The following is a 23,418-nucleotide window of genomic DNA, read 5'->3' on the forward strand; positions in this document are numbered from 1 at the left end:
TCATTTTTGTTGCCCTTCGCTGGACTCTCTCCAATTTTTCCACATCCTTCTTGTAGTGTGAGGCCCAAAACTGGACACAGTACTCCAGATGAGGCCTCACCAATGTCGAATAGAGGGGAACGATCACGTTCCTCGATCTGCTGGCTATGCCCCTACTTATACATCCCAAAATGCCATTGGCCGCCTTGGCAACAAGGGCACACTGTTGACTCATATCCAGCTTTTCGTCAACTGTCACCCCTAGGTCCTTTTCCGCAGAACTGCTGCCTAGCCATTCGGTCCCTAGTCTGTAGCGGTGCATTTGATTCTTCTGTCCTAAGTGCAGGACCCTGCACTTATCCTTGTTGAACCTTGTCAAGGTTCCTCCCCCACTCTGAACTCTAGGGTACAGATGAGGGGACCTGCATGAAAACCACCTAAGCTTACTTTTACCAGCTTAGGTTAAAACTTCCCCAAGGTACAAATTAATTTTATCCTTTGTCCTTGGAATATCCACTGCCACCACCAAACTCTAACTGGGTTTACTGGGAAACGTAGTTTGGACACGTCTTTGCCCCCAAAATCCTCCCAACCCTTGCACCCCACTTCCTGGACAAGGTTTGATAAAAATCCTCACTAATTTGCATAGGTGACCACAGACCCAAACCCTTGGATCTGAGAACAATGAAAAAGCATTCAGTTTTCTTACAAGAAGACTTTTAATAGAAATAGAAGTAAAGAAATCACCTGTAAAATCAGGATGGTAGATACCTTACAGGGTAATTAGATACAAAACATAGAGAATCCCTCTAGGCAAAACCTTAAGTTACAAAAAAGACGCACAGACAGAAATAGTCATTCTATTATACATACAATTCTTTTCTCAGCCATTTAAAGAAATCATAATCTAACACATACCTAGCTAGATTACTTACTGAAGTTCTAAGACTCCATTCCTGGTCTATCCCCGGCAAAAGCAGCATATAGACAGACAGACACAGGCCCTTTGTTTCTCTCCCTCCTCCCAGCTTTTGAAAGTATCTTGTCTCCTCATTGGTCATTTTGGTCAGGTGCCAGCAAGGTTACCTTTAGCTTCTTAACCCTTTACAGGTGAGAGGATTTTTCCTCTGGCCAGGAGGTATTTTAAAGGAGTTTACCCTTCCCTTTATATTTATGACACGCCCCCCAAATCTCAGCTAGTGTGAAACACTGGCTGGGATTTCTTCCTGGAGCTCTAGGAAAAACAGTTAATAAGACACATGCATCTCTAAATATACTACCAAGTACATAAAGACTAACAATATTTTCCACATCTCAAGGAGGATTTTAACCAGTCGATTCTGGGAAACTTTCATGGGAGAGTGCATCAGCCACTTTGTTAGAAGCTCCTGAGATGTGTTGGATGTCGAAATCAAAATCTTGGGGAGCTAAACTCCACCGAAGAAGTTTTTTGTTATTTTCTTTGACGGTGTGAAGCCACTTCAGTGCAACATGGCCGGTTTGCAGGTGGAAAAGCCGTCCCCAAACATAGGGGCGTAGCTTTTCCAGAGCATAGACAATGGCGTAACATTCTTTTTCACCAACTAACCAGTTGCTTTCCCCCTCAGACAGTTTTTTGCTGAGAAACGCTACAGGGTGGAATTCTTTATCAGGTCCTTTCTGCATTAAAACTGCTCCCACACCACGCTCGGACGCATCTGTGGTTACTAGGAATGGTTTGTCAAAGTCTGGGGCCCTTAGTTCAGGGTCAGACATGAGTGTCGCTTTAAGCTTGTTAAAGGCCTTCTGACAATTTTCGGTCCACTGAACGGCATTTGGCTGTTTCTTTTTGGTTAGGTCTGTCAGTGGAGCAGCGATTTGGCTGTATTACGGTACAAATCGTCTGTAATAACCGGCCAAGCCTAAGAAGGACTGAACCTGTTTCTTTGACTTTGGGACAGGCGACTGCATATTCTCCTAATCCCGCTAGGAGACCATCTACAAGTCTTTGGAAGGTGGCGGGTGCATTTTGCAGCCCGAAAGGGAGTACATTAAATTCATACAGCCCGAGATGTGTGGTGAAGGATGATCTTTCCTTGGCAGATTCATCTAGCGGTACCTACCAGTACCCCTTGGTTAAGTCCAAGGTAGAGATGAACTGGGCCCGTCCCAGTTTCTCTAATAGTTCATCTGTGCGTGGCATTGGATAGTTGTCTGGGCGAGTTACAGCATTTAGCTTGCGGTAGTCCAAGCAAAAACGTATTTCCCCATCTGATTTGGGAACTAGAACCACTGGAGATGCCCATGCACTTCCAGAGGGGCAGATTACACCCATCTGTAACATATCCTGGATCTCCCGTTCTATAGCAGTTTTAGCTTGAGGAGACACCCGGTAAGGTTGGACTTTAATTGGGTGAGCATTACATATGTCAATGGAGTGGTATGCCCGTTCAGTCAGTCCTGGGGTGGCTGAGAACGTTGGCGCGTAGCTAGTGCACAGCTCCTTGATCTGCTGTCGCTGCATACGCCCAAGGGTCATGGAGAGGTTCACCTCTTCCACGCCATCGTCACTTTTCCCTTCGTAGTAGACACCTTCAGGCCACTCAGCGTCGTCTCCTCCCTGGGCTGTAAACTGACAAACCTTGAATTCTCTGGAATAAAAGGGCTTTAGAGAATTAATATGGTACACCTTAGGCTTTCGGTTGGAGGTGGGGAATGCTATGAGATAATTAACAGCTCCCAGGCGCTCCTGGACCGTGAATGGCCCTTCCCATGATGCTTCCATTTTATGGACCTGGAGCGCCTTTAAGACCATGACCTGGTCTCCTACTTTGAAGGAAAGCTGTCTGGCGTGTTTATCATACCAAGCTTTTTGCTCTTTTTGAGCATCCTGTAAGTTTTCTTTAGCAAGGGCTAAAGAGGTTTGGAGGGTGTTTTGTAGGTTGGTTACAAAGTCCAGAATGTTAGTCCCTGGAGAAGGTGTAAATCCCTCCCATTGCTGCTTCACCAACTGCAATGGCCCCTTAATCTCACGGCCATGTACAAGTTCAAATGGGGAAAACCCTAAACTGGGATGTGGTACAGCTCTGTAGGCAAAGAGCAACTGCTGCAACATTAGGTCCCAATCATTGGAGTGCTCATTTACGAATTTACGTATCATGGCCCCCAAAGTTCCATTAAACTTCTCCACCATGCCATTTGTTTAATGGTGGTAAGGAGTGGCAACCAAGTGATTTACCGCATGAGCTTCCCAAAGGTTTTCCATAGTTCCTGCCAGGAAATTAGTCCCTGCATCTGTGAGGATGTCGGAGGGCCAACCTACCCTGGCAAAAATGTCTGCTAGTGCCTGGCACACATTTTTAGCCCTGGTGTTGCTTAGAGCTACTGCTTCCGGCCATCGGGTGGCAAAATCCATGAAAGTCAGTATGTATTGCTTTCCTCTGGGTGTCTTTTTCGGAAAAGGTCCCAGAATATCCACAGCTACTCGCTGAAATGGAACTTCAATGATGGGGAGTGGCTGGAGAGGGGCTTTGACCTGGTCTTGGGGCTTTCCCACTCTTTGGCATACTTCACAAGACCGTACATAGGTAGAAACATCCTTGCCCATTCCCTCCCAGTGGAATGGCCCCCCCAAACGGTCTTTGGTTCTGTTCACCCCAGCATGGCCACTAGGGTGATCGTGGGCTCAGCTCAAGAGCTTGGCCCGGTATTTAGTTGGAACTACCAACTGTCTCTGAGGATTCCAGTCTTCCAGTCTACCAGAAAGAGTTTCCTTGTATAAAAGTCCTCTTTCTACAACAAACCTGGATTGATTAGAAGAGTTGAGAGGCGATGGGTTGTTTCGTGCCGCCGTCCAAGCTCTCTGGAGGCTTTCATCTGCTTCCTGTTTGGTCTGGAACTGTTCCCTTGATGCTGGAGACATCAGTTCCTCATTGGATTGTGGACCTATGCTTGGTCCCTCTGGAAGCGATGTAGGGGATGGGGCTGTTTCCGTTGACTGTGAACTGCTTTCCGCTGGTGCACTATGTTGGGATTCAGGCTCCGGCTGAGCCTCTTGTGTAGGGTTATCGGCTGCTGCCGGTTCAGGTTCGTTGGGGCCCTCTGGTGTTGAGGTTGCAAGTACTGGATTCAGTGCTGGCAAATGGTCTGGTGCTGGTTGTTCCACTGGTTCCAGTTCTGGGACTGGTTCCGTCTGGGTCTCCGGGACTGGATCCACTACTGCTGTTGCAGACATTGGCCTGGGGTCCGGGTCCATCACCTCTGACTGGGTCCTGATAGAAGTTTCCAGAACAGAGCTAGGCCTCATGGCTTGTTTAGCCTGGCTACGGGTGACCATTCCCACCCTCTTGGCCCGCTTCACATGATTGGCCAAGTCTTCCCCCAACAGCATGGGGATGGGATAATCATCATAGACTGCAAAAGTCCACGTTCCTGACCAGCCCTGGTACTGGACAGGCAACTTGGCTGTAGGCAAATTGAAACAGTTGGACTTGAAGGGTTGAATCGTCACTTGGATCTCTGGGTTGATTAAATTGGGGTCCACTAAGGAAGCATGGATAGCTGACACTTGTGCTCCGGTGTCCCTCCACGCGGTGACCTTCTTCCCGCCCACACTCACAGTTTCCCTCCGCTCCAAGGGTATCTGGGAGGTATCTGGCCCTGCGGACCTCTGGTGTGATTCTGGTGCAATGAACTGTAATCTGTTGGGGTTCTTGGGGCAGTTGGCCTTTACATGCCCCAGCTCGTTACATTTAAAACATCGTCCAGCTGACGGGTCACTGGGACGAGGTGGGTTGCTGGAGAACGGGGTGGTGGGACGATAAGGGGTCTGGAGGGTTCTTTGGGAGGTAGGTGGGGCTTTGGGCGGCCCCTGGTAATAGGGTGTGGTCTGGGGTTGTCCCTTCTGGTCTCCGCTCCAACTGCGACCAGTTTTCTTCTCTGCCACCTCCACCCATCTGGCTCCAATCTCTCCTGCCTCGATTACAGTTTTGGGCTTCCCATCTAGGATGTATCTTTCTATTTCCTCAGGAACCCCCTCTAAGAATTGTTCCATTTGCATTAGGAAGGGCAAATTTACTGGAGATTCAACACTTTCTCCTGATATCCAGTCTCCGCTCCAACTGCGACCAGTTTTCTTCAACACTTGCTCCTGTTATCCAGGCATCCCAATGTTTCACAATGTGGTAGGCATGTCGGGTAAATGACACGTCTGGTTTCTACCTTTGGGCTCTGAACCTCCGACGAGACTGCTTGGGTGTTATCCCCATTCTGACTCTCGCCTTGGATTTAAACAGTTCATACTTGTTCATGTGTTCTTTAGGCATTTCAGCTGCCACCTCAGCTAAGGGTCCACTGAGCTGCGGCCTCAGCTCTACCATGTATTGGTCAGTAGAGATGTTGTACCCAAGGCAGGCCCTTTCGAAGTTTTCTAGGAAGGCCTCAGTATCATCGCCTGCCTTGTAGGTGGGGAACTTTCTGGGATGGGGAGTGGTACCTGGAGAAGGATTGCTAGGGTTTGTTGGTATATTCTGCTGAGCCTTTACCTTCTCCATCTCCAGTGCATGCTTCCTCTTTTTTTCCCTCTCCTCCTCCTTCAGCCCCATTAGTTCTATCTGTCTTTCATGTTCCCTTTGTTTTTTCCTCAGCCTGAAATCTGGCTAATTCCAGCTTTTGTCGAGCCGTGGATTTTGTCATCCTAACCTCTCTGTTTTTAACTAACTTTACACCCGAGGTTTAGAAATAAACAAACAAAACTTGGCTGTAAAATTTTGCTGTGCTGGAATAGAATACCTATTCTCTGATAGTGATTGTCAGCCTACAGAAAAAGACAATTCCCTTTGTCTCTGCTCTGGCCCCAAATCAAAGCAAAAAACCTCCAACTACTTGGAAATCTGCTTACCAGCAGCCCAAAGGGAAAAAAAATTCCTTTTCAAACTTGTGCTCCTTGTAAAAAAAAATCAAAATCCTAAAAAAAAAAAGCCCCTGCCACTTTTGTCTCCAGGCAAATGGGTAGAACACCGCCCCTATTTACTTTTAGGAAAAAAAACCTTCTGGTTTACCAAGACTGTGAATTTCCCTGCAGGAGGTTAAGTACCCTGCCTCCAGGCAAAGAAACCTGCAATTCACAAAGATAATCCCCTTTTGTCTCTCCTCTGGCCCCAAAGCAGAGAAAAAACTAGCTGCTTTCAGTTTCAGGTGCTTTCTGGACCTCCTTTCCAGCAGCCCCAAAGGAAAAAAAAATTTCCTTTTTAAAATCTGTATTTCTGGTTCAAAAAATCTCAAATTGATCTCAAAATGATTTCAGGTTAATCCCACTACTCTGCCACCATGTCAAGGTTCCTCCCCCACTCTGAACTCTAGGATACAGATGTGGGGACCTGCATGAAAACCTCCTAAGCTTACTTTTACCAGCTTAGGTTAAAACTTCCCCAAGGTACAAATTAATTTTATCCTTTGTTCTTGGAATATCCACTGCCACCACCAAACTCTAACTGGATTTACTGGGAAACGTAGTTTGGACACGTCTTCCCCCCCCCCCAATCCTCCCAACCCTTGCACCCCACTTTCTGGGAAAGGTTTGATAAAAATCCTCACCAATTTGCATAGGTGACCACAGACCCAAACCCTTGGATCTGAGAACAATGAAAAAGCATTCAGTTTTCTTACAAGAAGACTTTTAATAGAAATAGAAGTAAATAGAAGTAAAGAATCACCTCTGTAAAATCAGGATGGTAGATACCTTACAGGGTAATTAGATTCAAAACATAAAGAATCCCTCTAGGCAAAACCTTAAGTTACAAAAAAGACACACAGACAGAAATAGTCATTCTATTCAGCACAATTCTTTTCTCAGCCATTTAAAGAAATCATAATCTAACACATACCTAGCTAGATTACTTACTGAAGTTCTAAGACTCCATTCCTGGTCTATCCCCGACAGACACAGACCCTTCGTTTCTCTCCCACCTCCCAGCTTTTGAAAGTATCTTGTCTCGTCATTGGTCATTTTGGTCAGGTGCCAGCGAGGTTACCTTTAGCTTCTTAACCCTTTACAGGTGAGAGGATTTTTCCTCTGGCCAAGAGGTATTTTAAAGGGGTTTACCCTTCCCTTTATATTTATGACAAACCTCATCAGATTTCTTTTGGCCTAATCCTCCAATTTGTCTAGGTCTCTCTGTATCCTATCCCTACCTGCCACCGTATCTACCACTCCTCCTAGTTTAGTATCATCCGCAAATTTGCTGAGAGTGCAATCCACACCATCCTCCAGATCATTTATGAAGCTATTGAACAAAACCGGCCCCAGGACCGAACCTTGGGGCACTCCACTTGATACCGGCTGCCATCTAGACATGGAGCCATTGATCACTACCCGTTGAGCCCGACAATCTAGCCAACTTTCTACCCACCTTATAGTGCATTTATCCAGCCCATACTTCTTTAACTTGCTGACAAGAATACTGTGGGAGACTGTGTCAAAAGCTTTGCTAAAGTCAAGATACAGTACATCCACTGCTTTCCCTTCATCCACAGAACCAGTAATCTCATCATAGAAGGCGATTAGATTAGTCAGGCGTGACCTTCCCTTGATGAATCCATGCTGACTGTTCCTGATCACTTTCCTCTCGTGTAAGTGCTTCAGGATTGATTCCTTGAGGACCTGCTCCATGATTTTTCCGGGGACTGAGGTGAGGCTGACTGGCCTGTAGCTCCCAGGATCCTCCTTCTTCCCTTTTTTAAAGATGGGCACTAGATTAGCCTTTTTCCAGTCGTCCGGGACTTCCCCCGATCACCATGAGTTTTCAAAGATAATGGCCAATGGCTCTGTAATCACAGTGCCAACTCCTTTAGTACTCTCGGATGCAACACATCCGGCCCCAGGGACTTGTGCACGTCCAGCTTTTCTAAATAGTCCCTAACCACTTCTTTCTCCACAGAGGGCTGGCCACCTACTCCCATTGCTGTGTTGCCCAGCGCAGCAGTCTGGGAGCTGACCTTGTTCGTGAAGACAGAGGCAAAAAAAGCATTGAGTACATTAGCTTTTTCCACATCCTCTGTCACTCGGTTGCCTCCCTCATTCATTAAGGGGCCCACACTTTCCTTGGCTTTCTTCTTGTTGCCAACATACCTGAAGAAACCCTTCTTGTTACTCTTGACATCTCTCACTAGTTGCAGCTGCAGGTGCGATTTGGCCCTCCTGATTTCATTCCTACATGCCCAAGCAACTTTTTTATACTCTTCCTTGGTTATTTGTCCAATCTTCCACATCTTGTAAGCTTCTTTTTTATGTTTAAGATCCGCAAGGATTTCACTGTTAAGCTAAGCTGGTTGCCTACCATATTTACTATTCTTTTGACACATCGGGATGGTTTGTTCCTGTAACCTCAATAGGGATTCTTTGAAATACAGCCAGCTCTCCTGAACTCCTTTCCCCCTCATGTTATTCCCCCAGGGGATCCTACCCATCCGTTCCCTGAGGGAGTCGAAGTCTGCTTTCCTGAAGTCCAGGGTCCGTATTCTGCTGCTTACCTTTCTTCCCTGTGTCAGGATCCTGAACTCGACCAACTCATGGTCACTGCCTCCCAGATTCCCATCCACTTTTGCTTCCCCTACTAATTCTTCCTGGTTTGTGAGCAGCAGGTCAAGAAAAGCTCTCCCCCTGGTTGGCTCCTCCAGCACTTGCACCAGGAAATTGTCCCCTACAGTTTCCAAAAACTTCCTGGATTGTCTGTGCACCACTGTGGTGCTCTCCCAGCAGATATCAGGGTGATTGGAGTCGCCCATGAGAACCAGGGCGTGCGATCTAGTAGCTTCTGCGAGTTGCTGGAAGAAAGCCTCGTCCACCTCATCCCCCTGGTCCGGTGGTCTATAGCAGACTCCCACCACTATATCACTCTTGTTGCTCACACTTCTAAACTTAATCCAGAGACACTCTAGTTTTTCTGCAGTTTCATACCGGAGCTCGGCGGATGCAGCGGAGTGTGTTCACAGTACTTGCGGAGCATTGCACTGTGGGTAGCTATCCCACAGTTCCCGCAGTCTCCGCCACTCATTTGAATTCTGGGTAGAAATCCCAGTGCCTCTTGGGGTTAAAACATTGTCGCGGGTGGTTCTGGGTACATATTGTTAGGCTTCCCTCCCTCCTTCCGTGAAAGCAGGGGCAGACAATTGTTTTGTGCCTTTTTTCTTGAGTTACCTGTGCAGATGCCATAGCACGGCAAGCATGGAGCCCGCTCAGCTCACTGTCACCGTATGTCTCCTGGGTGCTGGCAGATGTGGTACTGCATTGCCAAACAGCAGCAGTTTATTGCCTTTTGGCAGCAGACAGTGCAGTATGACTGGTAGCTGTCGTCGACGTAGACCGTCCTGGGTGCTCTTTTAACCGACCTCAATGAGGTCAGGGGCACCTGGGCAAACATGGGAGTGATTCAGCTAGGTCACTTCCTTTTTAAGTTTTGTTTCATGGCAATGCAGTCCTACCAGCAGTCTTTTAATCTGCAGCCGGCAGAAGACTATGGCCAGCAGTCATACTGCACCGTCTTCTGCCGAGCACCCAGGAGATGATGATGGCTAGCAGTTGTACTGCACAGTCTGCTGCCAGCAAGATGTATAAAGATAGATGAAGTGGATCAAAACAAGAAATAGACCAGATTTGTTTTGTATTCATTTTCTCCCTCCCTCCCTCCCTCCATGAAATCAACGGCCTGCTAAACCCAGTTTTGAGTTCTATCCTTGAGGGAGCCATTCTGTTTCTCGCAAAGCCACCCCCTTTGTTGATTTTAATTCCCTGTAACCATGTCATCAGTCGCCCCTCCCTCCGTCAGGGCCACGGCAGACAATCGTTCCGCGCCTTTTTTCTGTGCAGACGCCATACGCCAGCAAGCATGGAGCCCACTCAGATCACTTCGGTAATTAGGAGCACATTAAACAACACACGCGTTATCCAGCAGTATATGCAGCACCAGAACCTGGCAAAGCGAAACCAGGCGAGTAGGCGACGTCAGCACTGTGACAAGAGTGATGAGGACATGGACACAGACTTCTCTCAAAGCACGGGCCCTGGCAATGTGGGCATCATGGGGCTAATGGGGCAGGTTCATGCGGTGGAACCCCAATTCTGGGCTCGGGAAACCAAGCACAGACTGGTGGGACCGCATAGTGTTGCAGGTCTGGGACGATTCCCAGTGGCTGCAAAACTTTCGCATGCGTAAGGGCACTTTCATGGAACTTTGTGACTTGCTTTCCCCTGCCCTGAGGTGCAATACCACCAAGATGAGAGCAGCCCTCACAGTTGAGAAGCGAGTGGCAATAGCCCTCTGGAAGCTTGCAACGCCAGACAGCTACCAGTCAGTTGGGAATCAATTTGGAATGGTCAAATCTACTGTGGGGGCTGCTGTGATGCAAGTAGCCAATGCAATCAAAGATCCCACAGTATTCTTGTCAGCAAGTTAAGGAAGTATGGGCTGGATGAATGCACCATAAGGTGGGTAGAAAGTTGGCTAGATTGTCGGGCTCAACTGGTAGTGATCAATGGCTCCATGTCTAGTTGGCAGCTGGTGTCAAGTGGAGTGCCCCAGGGGTCGGTCCTGGGGCCAGTTTTGTTCAATATCTTCATAAATGATCTGGAGGATGGTGTGGATTGCACTCTCAGCAAATTTGCGGATGATACTAAACTGGGAGGAGTGGTAGATACGCTGGAGGGCAGGGATAGGATACAGAGGGACCTAGACAAATTGGAGGATTGGGCCAAAAGAAATCTGATGAGGTTCAATAAGGATAAGTGCAGGGTCCTGCACTTAGGACGGAAGAACCCAATGCACAGCTACAGACTGGGGACCGAATGGCTAGGCAGCAGTTCTGCGGAAAAGGACCTAGGGGTGACAGTGGACGAGAAGCTGGATATGAGCCAGCAGTGTGCCCTTGTTGCCAAGAAGGCCAATGGCATTTTGGGATGTATAAGTAGGGGCGTGATCGTCCCCCTCTGTTCGACATTGGTGAGGCCTCATCTGGAGTACTGTGTCCAGTTTTGGGCCCCACACTACAAGAAGGATGTGGATAAATTGGAGAGAGTCCAGCAAAGAGCAACAAAAATGATTAGGGGTCTGGAACACATGAGTTATGAGGAGAGGCTGAGGGAACTGGGATTGTTTAGTCTGCAGAAAAGAAGAATGAGGGGGCATTTGATAGCTGCTTTCAACTACCTGAGAGGTAGTTCCAGAGTGGATGGTTCTAGACTATTCTCAGTGGTGGAAGAGGACAGGACAAGGAGTAATGGTCTCAAGTTGCAGTGGGGGAGGTTCAGGTTGGATATTAGGAAAAACTTTTTCACTAGGAGGGTGGTGAAACACTGGAATGCATTGCCTAGGGAGGTGGTGGTGGAATCTCCTTCCTTAGACATTTTTATGGTCAGGCTTGACAAAGCTCTGGCTGGGATGATTTAATTGGGTATGGGTCCTGCTTTTGAGCAGGGGGTTGGACTAGATGACCTCCTGAGGTCCCTTCCAACCCTGATATTCTATGATCTGCTGATATCAAGGGTAGTGACCCTGGGAAATGTGCAGGTCATAGTGGATGGCTTTGCTGCAATGGGATTCCCTAACTGTGGTGGGGCCATAGATGGAACCCATATCCCTATCTTGGCACCGGAGCACCAAGCCGGCGAGTACATAAACCGCAAGGAGTACTTTTCAATAGTGCTGCAAGCACTGGTGGATCACAAGGGACGTTTCACCAACATCAACGTGGGATGGCCGGGAAAGGTACATGACGCTCGCATCTTTAGGAACTCTGGTCTGTTTCAAAAGCTGCAGGAAGGGACTTTATTCCCAGACCAGAAAATAACTGTTGGGGATGTTGAAATGCCTATAGTTATCCTTGGGGACCCAGCCTACCCCTTAATGCCATGGCTCATGAAGCCATACACAGGCAGCCTGGACAGTAGTCAGGAGCTGTTCAACTATAGGCTGAGCAAGTGCAGAATGGTGGTAGAATGTGCATTTGGACATTTAAAAGCGTGCTGGCGCAGTTTACTGACTCACTTAGACCTCAGCGAAACCAATATTCCCACTGTTATTACTGCTTGCTGTGCGCTCCACAATATCTGTGAGAGTAAGGGGGAGACGTTTATGGGAGGGTGGGAGGTTGAGGCAAATCGCCTGGCTGCTGGTTACGTCCAGCCAGACACCAGGGCGTTTAGAAGAGCACAGGAGGGCGAGGTTCGCATCAGAGAAGCTTTGAAAACCAGTTTCATGACTGGACAGGCTACGATGTGAAAGTTCTGTTTGTTTCTCCTTGATGAAAACCCCCGCCCTTTAGTTTAAGCTAACCACACTCCCCTCCTCCTTTTGATCACCGCTTGCAGAGGCAATAAACTCATTGTTGCTTCACATTCATACATTCTTTATTAATTCATCACACAGATAGGGGGATAACTACCAAGGTAGCCCAGGAGGAGTGGTGGAGGAGAGAAGCACCAGGAGAGGTGGTGGAGGAGGGAAGGACAAGGCCATACAGCACTTTAAAAGTTTAAAACTTCAAAACTTATTGAATTCTAGCCTTATGTTGCTTGGGCAATCCTTTGGGGTGGAGTGGCTGGGTGGTCGGAGGCCCCCCCCACCACGTTCTTGGGTGTCTAGGTGAGGAGGCTATGGAACTTGGGGAGGAGGGCGGTTGGTTACACAGGGGCTGTAGCGGCGGTCTGTGCTCCTGCTGCCTTTCCTGCAGCTCAACCATATGCTGGAGCATATTAGTTTGATCCTCCAGCAGCCTCAGCATTGAATCCTGCCTCCTCTCATCGCTGCCGCCACCTTTCAGCTTCAGCCTTCTCTTCAGCCCGCCACCTCTCCTCCCGGTCATTTTGTGCTTTCCTGCACTCTGACATTATTTGCCTCCACGCATTTGTCTGTGCTCTATCAGTGTGGGAGAACAGCATGAGCTCAGAGAACATTTCATCGCGAGTGCGTTTTTTTCGCCTTCTAATCTTCACTAGCCTCTGGCAAGGAGAAGATCCTGTGATCATTGAAACGCATGTAGCTGGTAGAGGGAAAAAAAAGGGCAGTGGTATTTAAAAAGACATTTTATAGAACAATGGGTACTCTCTTTCACAATAAACCTTGCTGTTAACATTGCATACATAGCATGTGCTTTCATTCCAAGGTCACATTTTGCCTCCCCCCAGCGCGTGGCTAGCCCTTCCCACCTCCCTGTGGCTAACAGCAGGGAACATTTCTGTTCAGCTATAGGCAAACAGCCCAGCAGGAACGGGCACCTCTGAATGTGCCCTTAAGAAAAGCACCCTATTATAACCAGGTGACCGTGAATGATATCACTCTCCTGAGGATAACACAGAGAGATAAAGAACGGATGTTGTTCGAACGCCAGCAAACATACACTGCAATGCTTTGTTCTACAGTGGTTCCCAAGTATGTGCTACTGGCCTGGAGTGATAAAGTGTCCTACCATGGTGGATGGAATAAGGCTGTCCTCCCCTGAAACCTTTTGCAAAGGCTTTGGGAGTACATCCAGGAGAGCCGCGAATGCCAGGGCAAATTATTCATTAAACATGCTTGCTTTTAAACCATGTATAGTATTTTAAAAGGTGCACTCACCAGAGGTCCCTTCTCCACCTGCTTTGTCATGTGGACGGGTGCAAGGTTAAATCGGTTTAACGCTGCTAAATTCGACCTCAACTCCTTGAGTAGACCAAGGCTTAGTCATATCACACAGTAGCAGTAGAATCTTATAACTTCACGTACAATGTTGACACACATTTTACCAGTACAATAATGATCAGCAAATTGAATTTTCAAAAGAGTCTCACAAGGCATATGCGGCGGGGTTACGACTCACCACCGCTGGCGCCTCCCCCTGGTTGCTCCAGGAATTAGCTCTTGTCAGCTGAGGAGTGCCCTTGGTGCATGGTTTATTGCCCGTTGTCTGTTCTGCTGCCCTGGGACTCATGTTGCTCCCCGCTCGGCAGCGTCCTCTTCAGGACACTGCTCTCCAGCAGTGCCCACTACTCCAGGCTCACCCCCTTCCGGGGGCGGGGGGTTAACAACAGCCTTTCGGCTTACACTTGCCTCATTGGCCAACCAAACCCCAAAGTCTAGCCCCTCAGCTCAGGGGCAAGTTGCAGTCTGTGTCGCCACACGGTGGCCAGATGCAGTATAATGGGGGAAGGAGGGGACCCAGGCCCAACTGCTACTCTGAGTCCCAACCCAGGGACCCTCTAGTGGCAGACTCTCTCGGCCCTCCTCTCCCCCCTCTTATTCGCCTGTCTTCCCTGGGCCACTTCCCCTTTGGCCCTGTGTACCTTCTCGACCCTTCTTGGCAGGGGCGCAGCCTGGCAGGTAACCAGGCTGGAGCTCTCGTCTGCTCCCTGGATCCTGCCCAGCACTGCTCTGTCCAAGGTGCTAGCTCCTTCCCTCAGGAGCCAGGGAGAGATTGCCCTCTCCTCTGCTAGGCAGCCTTTATATAAGACCCAGCCCGGCCCTGATTGGCTCTCTGTAGGCCTTTGTTGATTGGCTGCTGGTCTGCGCAGCCTCTCTGGCCTGTTCCAGCCCTTTTTCTCATGGGGTGGGGCAGCTGCCCCACCACAGGATACTTTGTACAAAACTTATCATAGTCCTATAGACGGGGTGAACGTATGGGTACAGTGTGTGTCACATACCTATGAAAAATGATGATAGATTTATTTTCATTGTATTATGTACACTACTTTTATTTAGCCAAAGCTTAACTTTTTTTTTAAATTGTGTTATTTTTCAGTCCTCAAATAATTAGTCATCGGTGGCACTCTGTAAAACTTCTTAAGTCCATTCATGGGCAATTGGAATCTTTTGTGATTTCCACTGTAAGCTGATACATAAGATTGCACAAAAGTTAAAGAAAATGCCAAAATTCCTGCTTATGAGAGAGAGAGAGAGAGAGAGAGAGAATTCTCAGTAGGGATACCCTGGAGAACCATGTTTGGATGTAGTGTGGAATTTCATGCCTTTTGTTTTAAAGCATTGTAAAAATATTGAATAAAAGATGCTGTAGAAATTCAAAACAGTAGCATCAGAAGTATAGTATCTGCACAGACTGCCACCTGCTAGATCACCAACACCATTTGTCATAGCACCTTTGGATTTTTTCTGTCCAAGAACACGTCTTGAGGTTCTCTATAGATTATAGCCATTTAAGAACATAAGAATGGCCCTACTGGATCAGACCAAAGGTTCATCTAGCACAGTATCCTGTCTTCTGACAGTGGCCCGTGCCAGGTGCCCCAGAGGGAATGAACGGAACAGGCAATCATCAAGTGATCCATCCCGTCACTCATTCCCAGCTTCTGAAAAACAGAGGCTAGGGACACCGTTCCTGCCCATCGTGGCTAACAGCCATTGATGGACCTATCCTCCATGAATTTATCTAGTTCTTTTTGGAACCCTATTATGGTCTTGGCCTTCACAACATCCTCTGGCAAGGAGTTCTACAGGTTGACTATATGTTGTGTGAAGAAATATTTCCTTTTATTTGTTTTGCCTATTAATTTCACTTGGTGACCCCTAGTTCTTGTGTTATGAGAAGTAGTAAACAACACTTCCTTATCTACTTTCTCTACACCAGTCATTATTTTATAGACCTCTATCATATCTCCCCTTAGCTGTCTCTTTTCCAACCTGAAAAGTCCCAGTCTTATTAATCTCTCCTAGTATGGCAGCCGTTCCATATCTCTAATATTTTTGTTGCCCTTTTCCAATTCCAATATATCTTTTTTGAGATGGGGTGACCACATCTGCACACAGTATTCAAGATGTGGGTGTACCAATGATTTATATAGAGGTATGATATTTTCTGTCCTATTATATCCCTTTCTTAATTATTCCCAGCATTCTGTTTGCTTTTTTGACTGCCGCTGGACATTGAGTGGATGTTTTCAGAGAACTATCCATAATGACTCCAAGATCTCTTTCCTGAGTGGTAACAGCCAATTTAGTCCCCATCATTTTATATGTATAATTGGGATTATGCTTTCCAATGTGCATTACTTTGCATTTATCAACATTAAATTTCATCTGCCATTTTGTTGCCCAGTCACCCAGTTTTGAGAGATCCTTTTTTAGCTCTTCGCAGTCTGCCTGGGAGTTAACTATCCTTAGTAATTTTGTATCATCTGCAAATTTTGCCACCTCACTGTTTACCCCTTTTTATGAATATGTTGACTAGGACTGGTCCTAGTACAGACCCCTGGGGGACACCACTATTTACCTCTCTCCATTTTGAAAACTCACCATTTATTCCTACCCTTTGTTTCCTATCTTTTAACCAGTTACCAATCCATGAGAGAACCTTCCCTCTTATCCCATGACAGCTTACTTTGTGTAAGAGCCTTTGGAGAGGGACCTTGTCAAAGGCTTTCTGAAAATCTAAGTACACTATATCCACTGGATCCCCTTGGGTCCACGTGCTTGTTGACCCCCCTCAAAGAATTCTAGTAGATAGGTGAGGCATGATTTCCCTTTACTAAAACCATGTTGACTCTTCCTCAACAACTTATGTTCATGTATATGTCTGACAATATTGTTCTTTGTTATAGTTTGAACCAGTTTGCCTAGTACTGAAGTCAGGCTTACAGGCCTGTAATTGCTGGGATCACCAATGGAGCTCTTTTAAAAAATTGGTGTCACATTAGCTATCTTCCAGTCATCTGGTACGGAAGCTGATTTAAATGATAGGTTACAGACTACAGTCCTGCAATTTCACATTTGAGTTCCTTCAGAACTCTTGGATGAATATCATCTGGTCCTGGTGACTTATTGCTGCTTAATTTATCCATTTGTTCCCAAACCTCCTCTAATGATACCTCAATCTGGGACAGTTCCTCAGATCTGTCACCTAAAAAAAAGGCTCAGGTTTGGGAATCTCCCTCACATCCTCAGCTGTGAAGACAGATATAAAGAATTCATTTAGTTTCTCTACAATGGCCATATCATCCTCGAGTGCTCCTTTAGCATCTCCATCATCCGGTGGCTCCACTGGTTGATTAGCAGGCTTCCTGCTGCCGATGTACTTAAAAAAAAAAAATTTACTACTTTTTGAGTCTTTGGCTAACTGTTCCTCAAATTCTTTTTTGGCCTTCCTGATTGTATTTTTATACTTCATTTGCCAGTGTTTATGCTCCTTCCTATTTTCTTCACCAGGATTTTATTTCCACTTTTTAAAGGATGCCTTTTTGCCTCTCACTGCTTCTTTTACTTTGTTTAGCCAGGGTGGCTCTTTTTTGGTTCTCTTACTATGTATTTTCATTTAGGGTATACATTTAAGTTGAGCCTCTATTATGGTATCTTAAAAAAGTTTCCATGCAGCTTGCAGAGATTTCACTTTTAGCACTGTTCTCTTTAATTTCTGTTTAACTAACCTCCTCATTTTTGTATAGTTCCTCTTTCTGAAATTAAATGCCACAGGGATATTAAATTTAATTATATTATGCTCACTATTACCAAACGGTCCAGCTATGTTCACCTCTTGGACCAGATCCTATGCTCCACTTAAGACTAAATCAAGAATTGCCTATCCTCTGGTGGGTTCCAGGGCCAGCTGCTCCAAGAAGCAGTCATTTAAGGTGTCAAGAAACTTTATCTCTGCATCCCGTCTTGAGGTGACATGTACATTTAAAAATGGATGGCTTCAAAAAACAAATGAAGTTCCATGCTGATGGATCCCTGAGGGGAGAATGAGTGTTCAAATAATGTGGATTGGGGATGTGTTACAAATGAATAATGATGATTTGCACTGCACTGCGCCATAACTAAGAGCTGTATATAGCTGAGTGTTTAACCCTGAAAATCAGTATTGTGAAATCATGAAAACGAAACTCGGTAACTCAAAAGAAAATTCAGTTTAAATCATCAGTCGGCATAGTTTCCACCCAAAACCATAATTTTGCCTAGGAACACTCAAAACTTGATCTGGGCTTAGTTGAAACTCATTCAGATCTTGCTGAAAGCTTCCCAGACCTAGAACTGGGACTTCCAATTTTCATTACGGGTGTTTTGCGCAGGTCCAGTGTACATTATATACCTGAACAACTAATCAGGTATGTTAACAACCTGAACAGTGCTGGTAAAATATTCAGCTGTTCAAAACAGACCATGTTAATATTCACCTGTGAATATGAATCCGGGTTAAAAGGCTCTCAGGAGTGAAATCCACATGAAACTGTTCTTATTTCTTATCTGACTTTGGAATGAGATTATGGTCATGAGAAAATGATTGACTATATTTTTCATGCCTATTTTTCATTTTATTCTAGTAGCCTGAGGGATTGTTCTTTTAACAGGATACAAATGGAATCTTGTACAGGTGCTATCGTAGGGGGAGGTGGACTGTACCCAAATAGAATGAAATCAAGGTGGATTTAAATCAGATTGATTTAAACACTAGTCAGGAAGACTCAATTTAATCATGGATTTCTACATAAAAGTGCATTTTTGTTGGTTATAACCTTAATACATATTCTTCACAACTCGGAGATAGATGAGACCCAAATTTAGGTCTCTTATGACCTGCTGTCATTATAGGTTTTCCCTTCTAGTGAGAGAATGGTATGATAGATCTCAAATCAATGAAGGCTACACTCGGAAAAACCTCAAGACTTCTGGAATATGCTACTCAAACAGTGTCACTTCTGTTTCTACTGTCTGTCCCTTCCTTCCCACAGTTATCTCCAGACTTCTTCTCGTTGTCCAGATCTATTCTCTCGCGGTCCCCACCCCCACCTCCCCCCAACAATCTTCTATTCATTGAACTTTTTGAAACTTTGCACTTTTAGAGTGAGGTAAGGTATTGACTCTGTGAACACAAATGTGCAGAGGGATAATAGGGTTGAGGTCTGTTCTTTCTCACCTCTATATATCATTCATTTATTTAAAAATAATTTTTGCTGTTGACAAGCATGTTCTCTCTGGAGACACAAATCCACAATTTGAGAACTGCAAAACTAAGCATCTCTGATGGTATCTTCTAGAATTAGCACTGAGTCCCATTGAGTAGATAGAAAGATTAACCTAAATAATCTGTATAGAAGCCCCTGGAACCCCATAAAATTGGGTCCCTAATCCATGAACTATTGGAACTCATTTACAAAACTTTTCTTAAAAGGTTACATGAATATGTTGTCTCATACTATAGTATTAGAATTTATAATCCCTATTCCATGATGAGATACATTATAGCTGAAAGATATCTTAATTAAAACTATATTTTTCCTCAAAAAGCATTTTATCAAAAAAATTATTTAAATTTTAAAAATCCTATTTTTAATTTTTTTTAAAAAAAAAACATTGATTTTTATCCACAACCTGAATGAAATGCCTTCAGAGAATATTAATGCAACAGGGATTTTAATTTTGCAGAACGTGGCCCTTTTCCCTAACAGTTGATATGATGTAAGTATAGTGGAGTATTGTAAGACTGTGGTGGGGATAAGGCTCCTGGCACCCTGAGAGCCCACCATAGGGCTGTGTCCATGCTGGCAGCTGTAGTAGTTCTTCATTGGGAGTAATCACTCATTTGCCATAGTGTCTGGTTTATAGATGTAATTTTATTTCAAACCAGTTTCTAATGTTGCTGATTGGCAGAATGATTGTCACCTTGTTTAAAATATGCTCCTCCTGTGAATACCTGCTGTTCTTTTGCAGTTGAAAAGGATCTCTCTGTTTTCCCTTCTTCTTCCAAGCCTTCTCTCCCCCATCAAAAACTGCCTAGGTTCAGATGTTTGTTCAGTCTGTACAGTAGCGGGCATTCTCAGTCATTACTTTCTCTCTGTATGTAACATTCATGCTATCTCTATGGGAGCTTGTCAAATCCAATGCATTGTACTAAGTGCCTGTCTTTTAAAGTGTGATTGCTAGTTTGCTACTTTTTAGGGTAATTGTGACCCATCCTGATCATACTAGAAAGCTGTGGAGTTTTTTACTAAACAAGCTGGGGAGAAAAAAGGGGGGCGGGGCGGGGGGAGGAGGAAACCATCCAGGCTACAAACACTGACAAGTTGAACCACTGGAAAAGCACTGGAAATTACTAGATGTAATGTAGAAAATTGGGCTCTCAGACATGTTGTTGTGCCACTTTTCTAATACTGGCTTTGTGTACAGAGTTATATTGGCCTTGTAATATCTCATGGAGCACATGCTGGGTTTTCAATGGCTGCCAGACTTGTGCCCCTTTTAGTTTTCTCCTAGAATTATGAACACTAGTATTTTTGTTTTATTAGGTAAAAGAAGAGATGCTGTTTGAAGCTCTGGTTACCAGAAAGACAGTGACGGTGGGAGAGAAGCTTATTTTACCATACAAACTTTCAGAGGTACCTGATGTTTTATATTAAACTGGAGGAATATTAACATGGGTTTCAGTGCTCTGGTGTGACAGCATGAAATATACGTCACTGTGCCAGGAGTGGCTCACAGCTAAGAATGGCAAACTCAGGTCTGACTGTTAGAAACCAGGGCAGACACCCCAGATGGGTGGTATATTCTATCATTAGATTTCGCCAAGCCAGTAACAAAAGTATACCCATGGATCACTATATTAGATTTACCGTGGAGTCACAGATAGTCCCCTTATGCTCTCTAGCTTCTCTTTACCATACAGACAAACTAGACTTTATGGTGAAAGGTTATTAAAACAAAAATTTACCACATATTAGGTTACTTCCAGCCCCAAAGGGCCAGTCACTTACCCCAGGTCAAAATATACTCCAGATCTCACCAAAGACAACGCTGTAGCCAATCCTTTAGTAAACTAAAAATTAGGATCTATTAATTGAGAAAAAGTTATGAGAGTTATAGGAAGGTTAAAACAGGTAAAATACATTACAGGTGAATTAGAATTTATTGGTTCAAAATAAAAGCAGAGATATAGCAATCTGCCAGTGTCATGGAGTCATATAAATTCTCTCAGGGCTTCCCAAAAATGGCTTTTGGGGACCTCTGTCTGGCATCTGGAACCTCCCTGTTAATGTTCAGATGAATAAGAGGTAAGGATCACTCCCAAGGCTTCCCTTTTATAGTTGAAACAGGCTAGCAAAATGACAGGGGTCTTAACCACGTGGGCTTTGATGAATAGCAAATGCAGACCGTCTGATCTTCGTTGCTTAACATTCAATTGGCCATTCAAAAATAATGCATTTACTAACAACCATTCAGACTAAGATGGTCTATAGGTAGTTTACAATGTAAATCAACAAGTTTCAGATAGTGTGACAAAGCTCTGTCCTTGCCTCCGTGGGTCCCGTGTTTCCTGGCGGATTTCGCTAGCCTCAGAGGCTCACTGTGACCCTCCATGTAACCCTTCTCTCTCTAGAGACAAGGGTCACAGTCTACTGAGCCATTTTCATCATAAGCCAGCGAGGGAGGTGAGGAGAAGTTATCCTTCCTTGCGTAGTCTCTGTTGTCTCCCAGTCTCAGTGATTAATCAGGGGGCAAAGTCAGGGGAGCCCACGCCCACCCTCTACTCCGGACTCCAGCCCAGGGACCCTAATAGTATCAGCTATGGTAGCTGACCTTTTAGAAACATGACATGTACAATTCCCTGGGCTACTTCCCCCACAGCAGCCCTCACTTCCTCAAGCTCCACTTCACCCTTACCTCAGGGCCTCCTTTCTTGTGCCTGATATGGTGTGTACTACTCAGCTGCTCCAACAGCACAACTTCCTCCCACTGTTCCTGATGTGCACACCCACCTGACTGACTGGGAGGCTTTTAACTAGTTTCAGTCAGCCCCTGATGGGCTTCAGGTGTCCCAATCAACCTAGCATTCTCTCTGCCTTCTGGAAAGTTCTTAATTGGGCCCAGGTGTCTTAATTGATCTGGAGCAGCTGCCATTTCACTTATCCTGGTACCAGGGATTTGTTTAGCCTGGAGCTAGTATATCTATCTCCCACTACTTTTCTATAGCCATCTGGCCTTGCCCCGTCACAATAGATAAAGACTAACATTAGCATTTCACTAGTTTTCATGCATTAAGTAAATCTTCATCTAAATGCTAAAATATACTTTGATTTAAGGTTAATTAAGCAGAGGATACAGACATGAAAAGGACATTGCTGTAACAAGTTAATTTAGTTACACTAGTACACATCAAACAGGATATATATACAATGTAAATAACATTCAGCCAGTTCCAGACAAATGTAGGCAATAACCTTAACATTTAACAGACAAGTGAATTGGGACACTTAACACTGTCTTGAGATTGTGGCTGAGTTCAGCTAGCTGCTAACGCCACAATACACTTAGCTTTGATGAGTACTGACTCTTAGATCCTTTAAATATAAATATAGGAAAAGTTGGTGTGGAAGATTGTCTCCTGGTGACTGACTGACAGCTTGTTCATCCTACCACAGCCTTTACACTGTCCACATTCTTGCAGATATTACAAATGGTTTTGTGGGTATGGTGAGCATTTTAATGGCTTATGGATAATGGCATGCTACATGTTGTCATATCAAAATCATATGGCACTGAGTGTTGTAGGTGCAGTGCTTAATGATTTAAGTGGTAGTCTATACTTGTTCATCTCAGAGTATCATTCTATATAGACTCCTGTTGAAGGCTATCAATGAGATTCTAAGCAACTGTATCAACCTTGGAATAATTTGTTTTTGAGACGAGTGGAAGATCCCCCCCATAGAGGATTCCTATGAGTCATTTCTTCAGTTTGTTTGCATCCTGACTGCTTCTTTTATGCTTTGACGTAACCAGGAATGAATGGGTTTCCCTTCACATCCCATCTTTCTTCTCTTTGGCTGGCCCAGAAGTTACTTCCAATGTGCTGTCTGCTACCCTTTGGAAAGACACTGCCCCAAGGAATGACATCTAGGACTTTTGCATAATAATGCAGGTCAGGGATACTGGATGGGCATGAATGACTTTTTAAGTAAGTAATTTCGAGAAATTGATAAAAACTGTGCAGCTGGTGAACAGAAATACATAGTTCAAGTTCTTGTCTCTATATATTCCACTGTTGATGTGCATGCACCCTATAAACTTGAGTTTGGATTCTTTTGGCCACCAGTGTCTACTGGACCATACCTGTTCCTTGAGTGTCCTCATGCCTCCCACCAAAGGGCATAAAGAGTGGGACAAATCTGTTGGGATTCCAACCTTCCCTCAGTTCCTTCTCTCTGCCGGTGGCTAGGAGTCCGAACTCAGTGTCTGAGCTTCACTTGCTCTGTGGTCTATTCTTATAAATAGAGAAGTACCTAGCAGTCAGTCAGTCATTAGGGTTAGCTCTGATAGCATTTCCTTTCTTCATATTAGAAGAAGAAACATTTTCTTTCTTGCTTTTGAGAGTGCCCAGGTACTGGGACCAGTTGTTATGACCAAACATAAATATCCAGGCTTTAAAAATTGTCTGTTGTGCAAGGCAGTAATGCTTCTTAAAGATGGACACACCAGGTGGATATTGTGTCTTGGT

At 45.1% G+C, this 23,418-nt stretch overlaps 1 protein-coding gene across 4 annotated transcripts in view; it reads left to right on the plus strand.

The window, feature by feature from the left end:
• The window catches only part of MYO9A (myosin IXA), a 464,628-nt gene that overhangs the window by 253,637 nt on the left and 187,573 nt on the right, over nucleotides 1–23,418 (plus strand). For all 4 annotated transcript variants that reach the window (XM_073363174.1, XM_073363176.1, XM_073363175.1 and 1 more), the window contains one exon: nucleotides 20,216–20,305. In XM_073363174.1, the coding sequence (XP_073219275.1) occupies nucleotides 20,216–20,305 (90 nt within the window). The remainder of the gene's footprint in view (nucleotides 1–20,215; nucleotides 20,306–23,418) is intronic.

This window comes from Lepidochelys kempii, chromosome 10, assembly GCF_965140265.1.
Source record: "Lepidochelys kempii isolate rLepKem1 chromosome 10, rLepKem1.hap2, whole genome shotgun sequence".
NCBI classification, from domain to species: Eukaryota; Metazoa; Chordata; order Testudines; family Cheloniidae; genus Lepidochelys; species Lepidochelys kempii.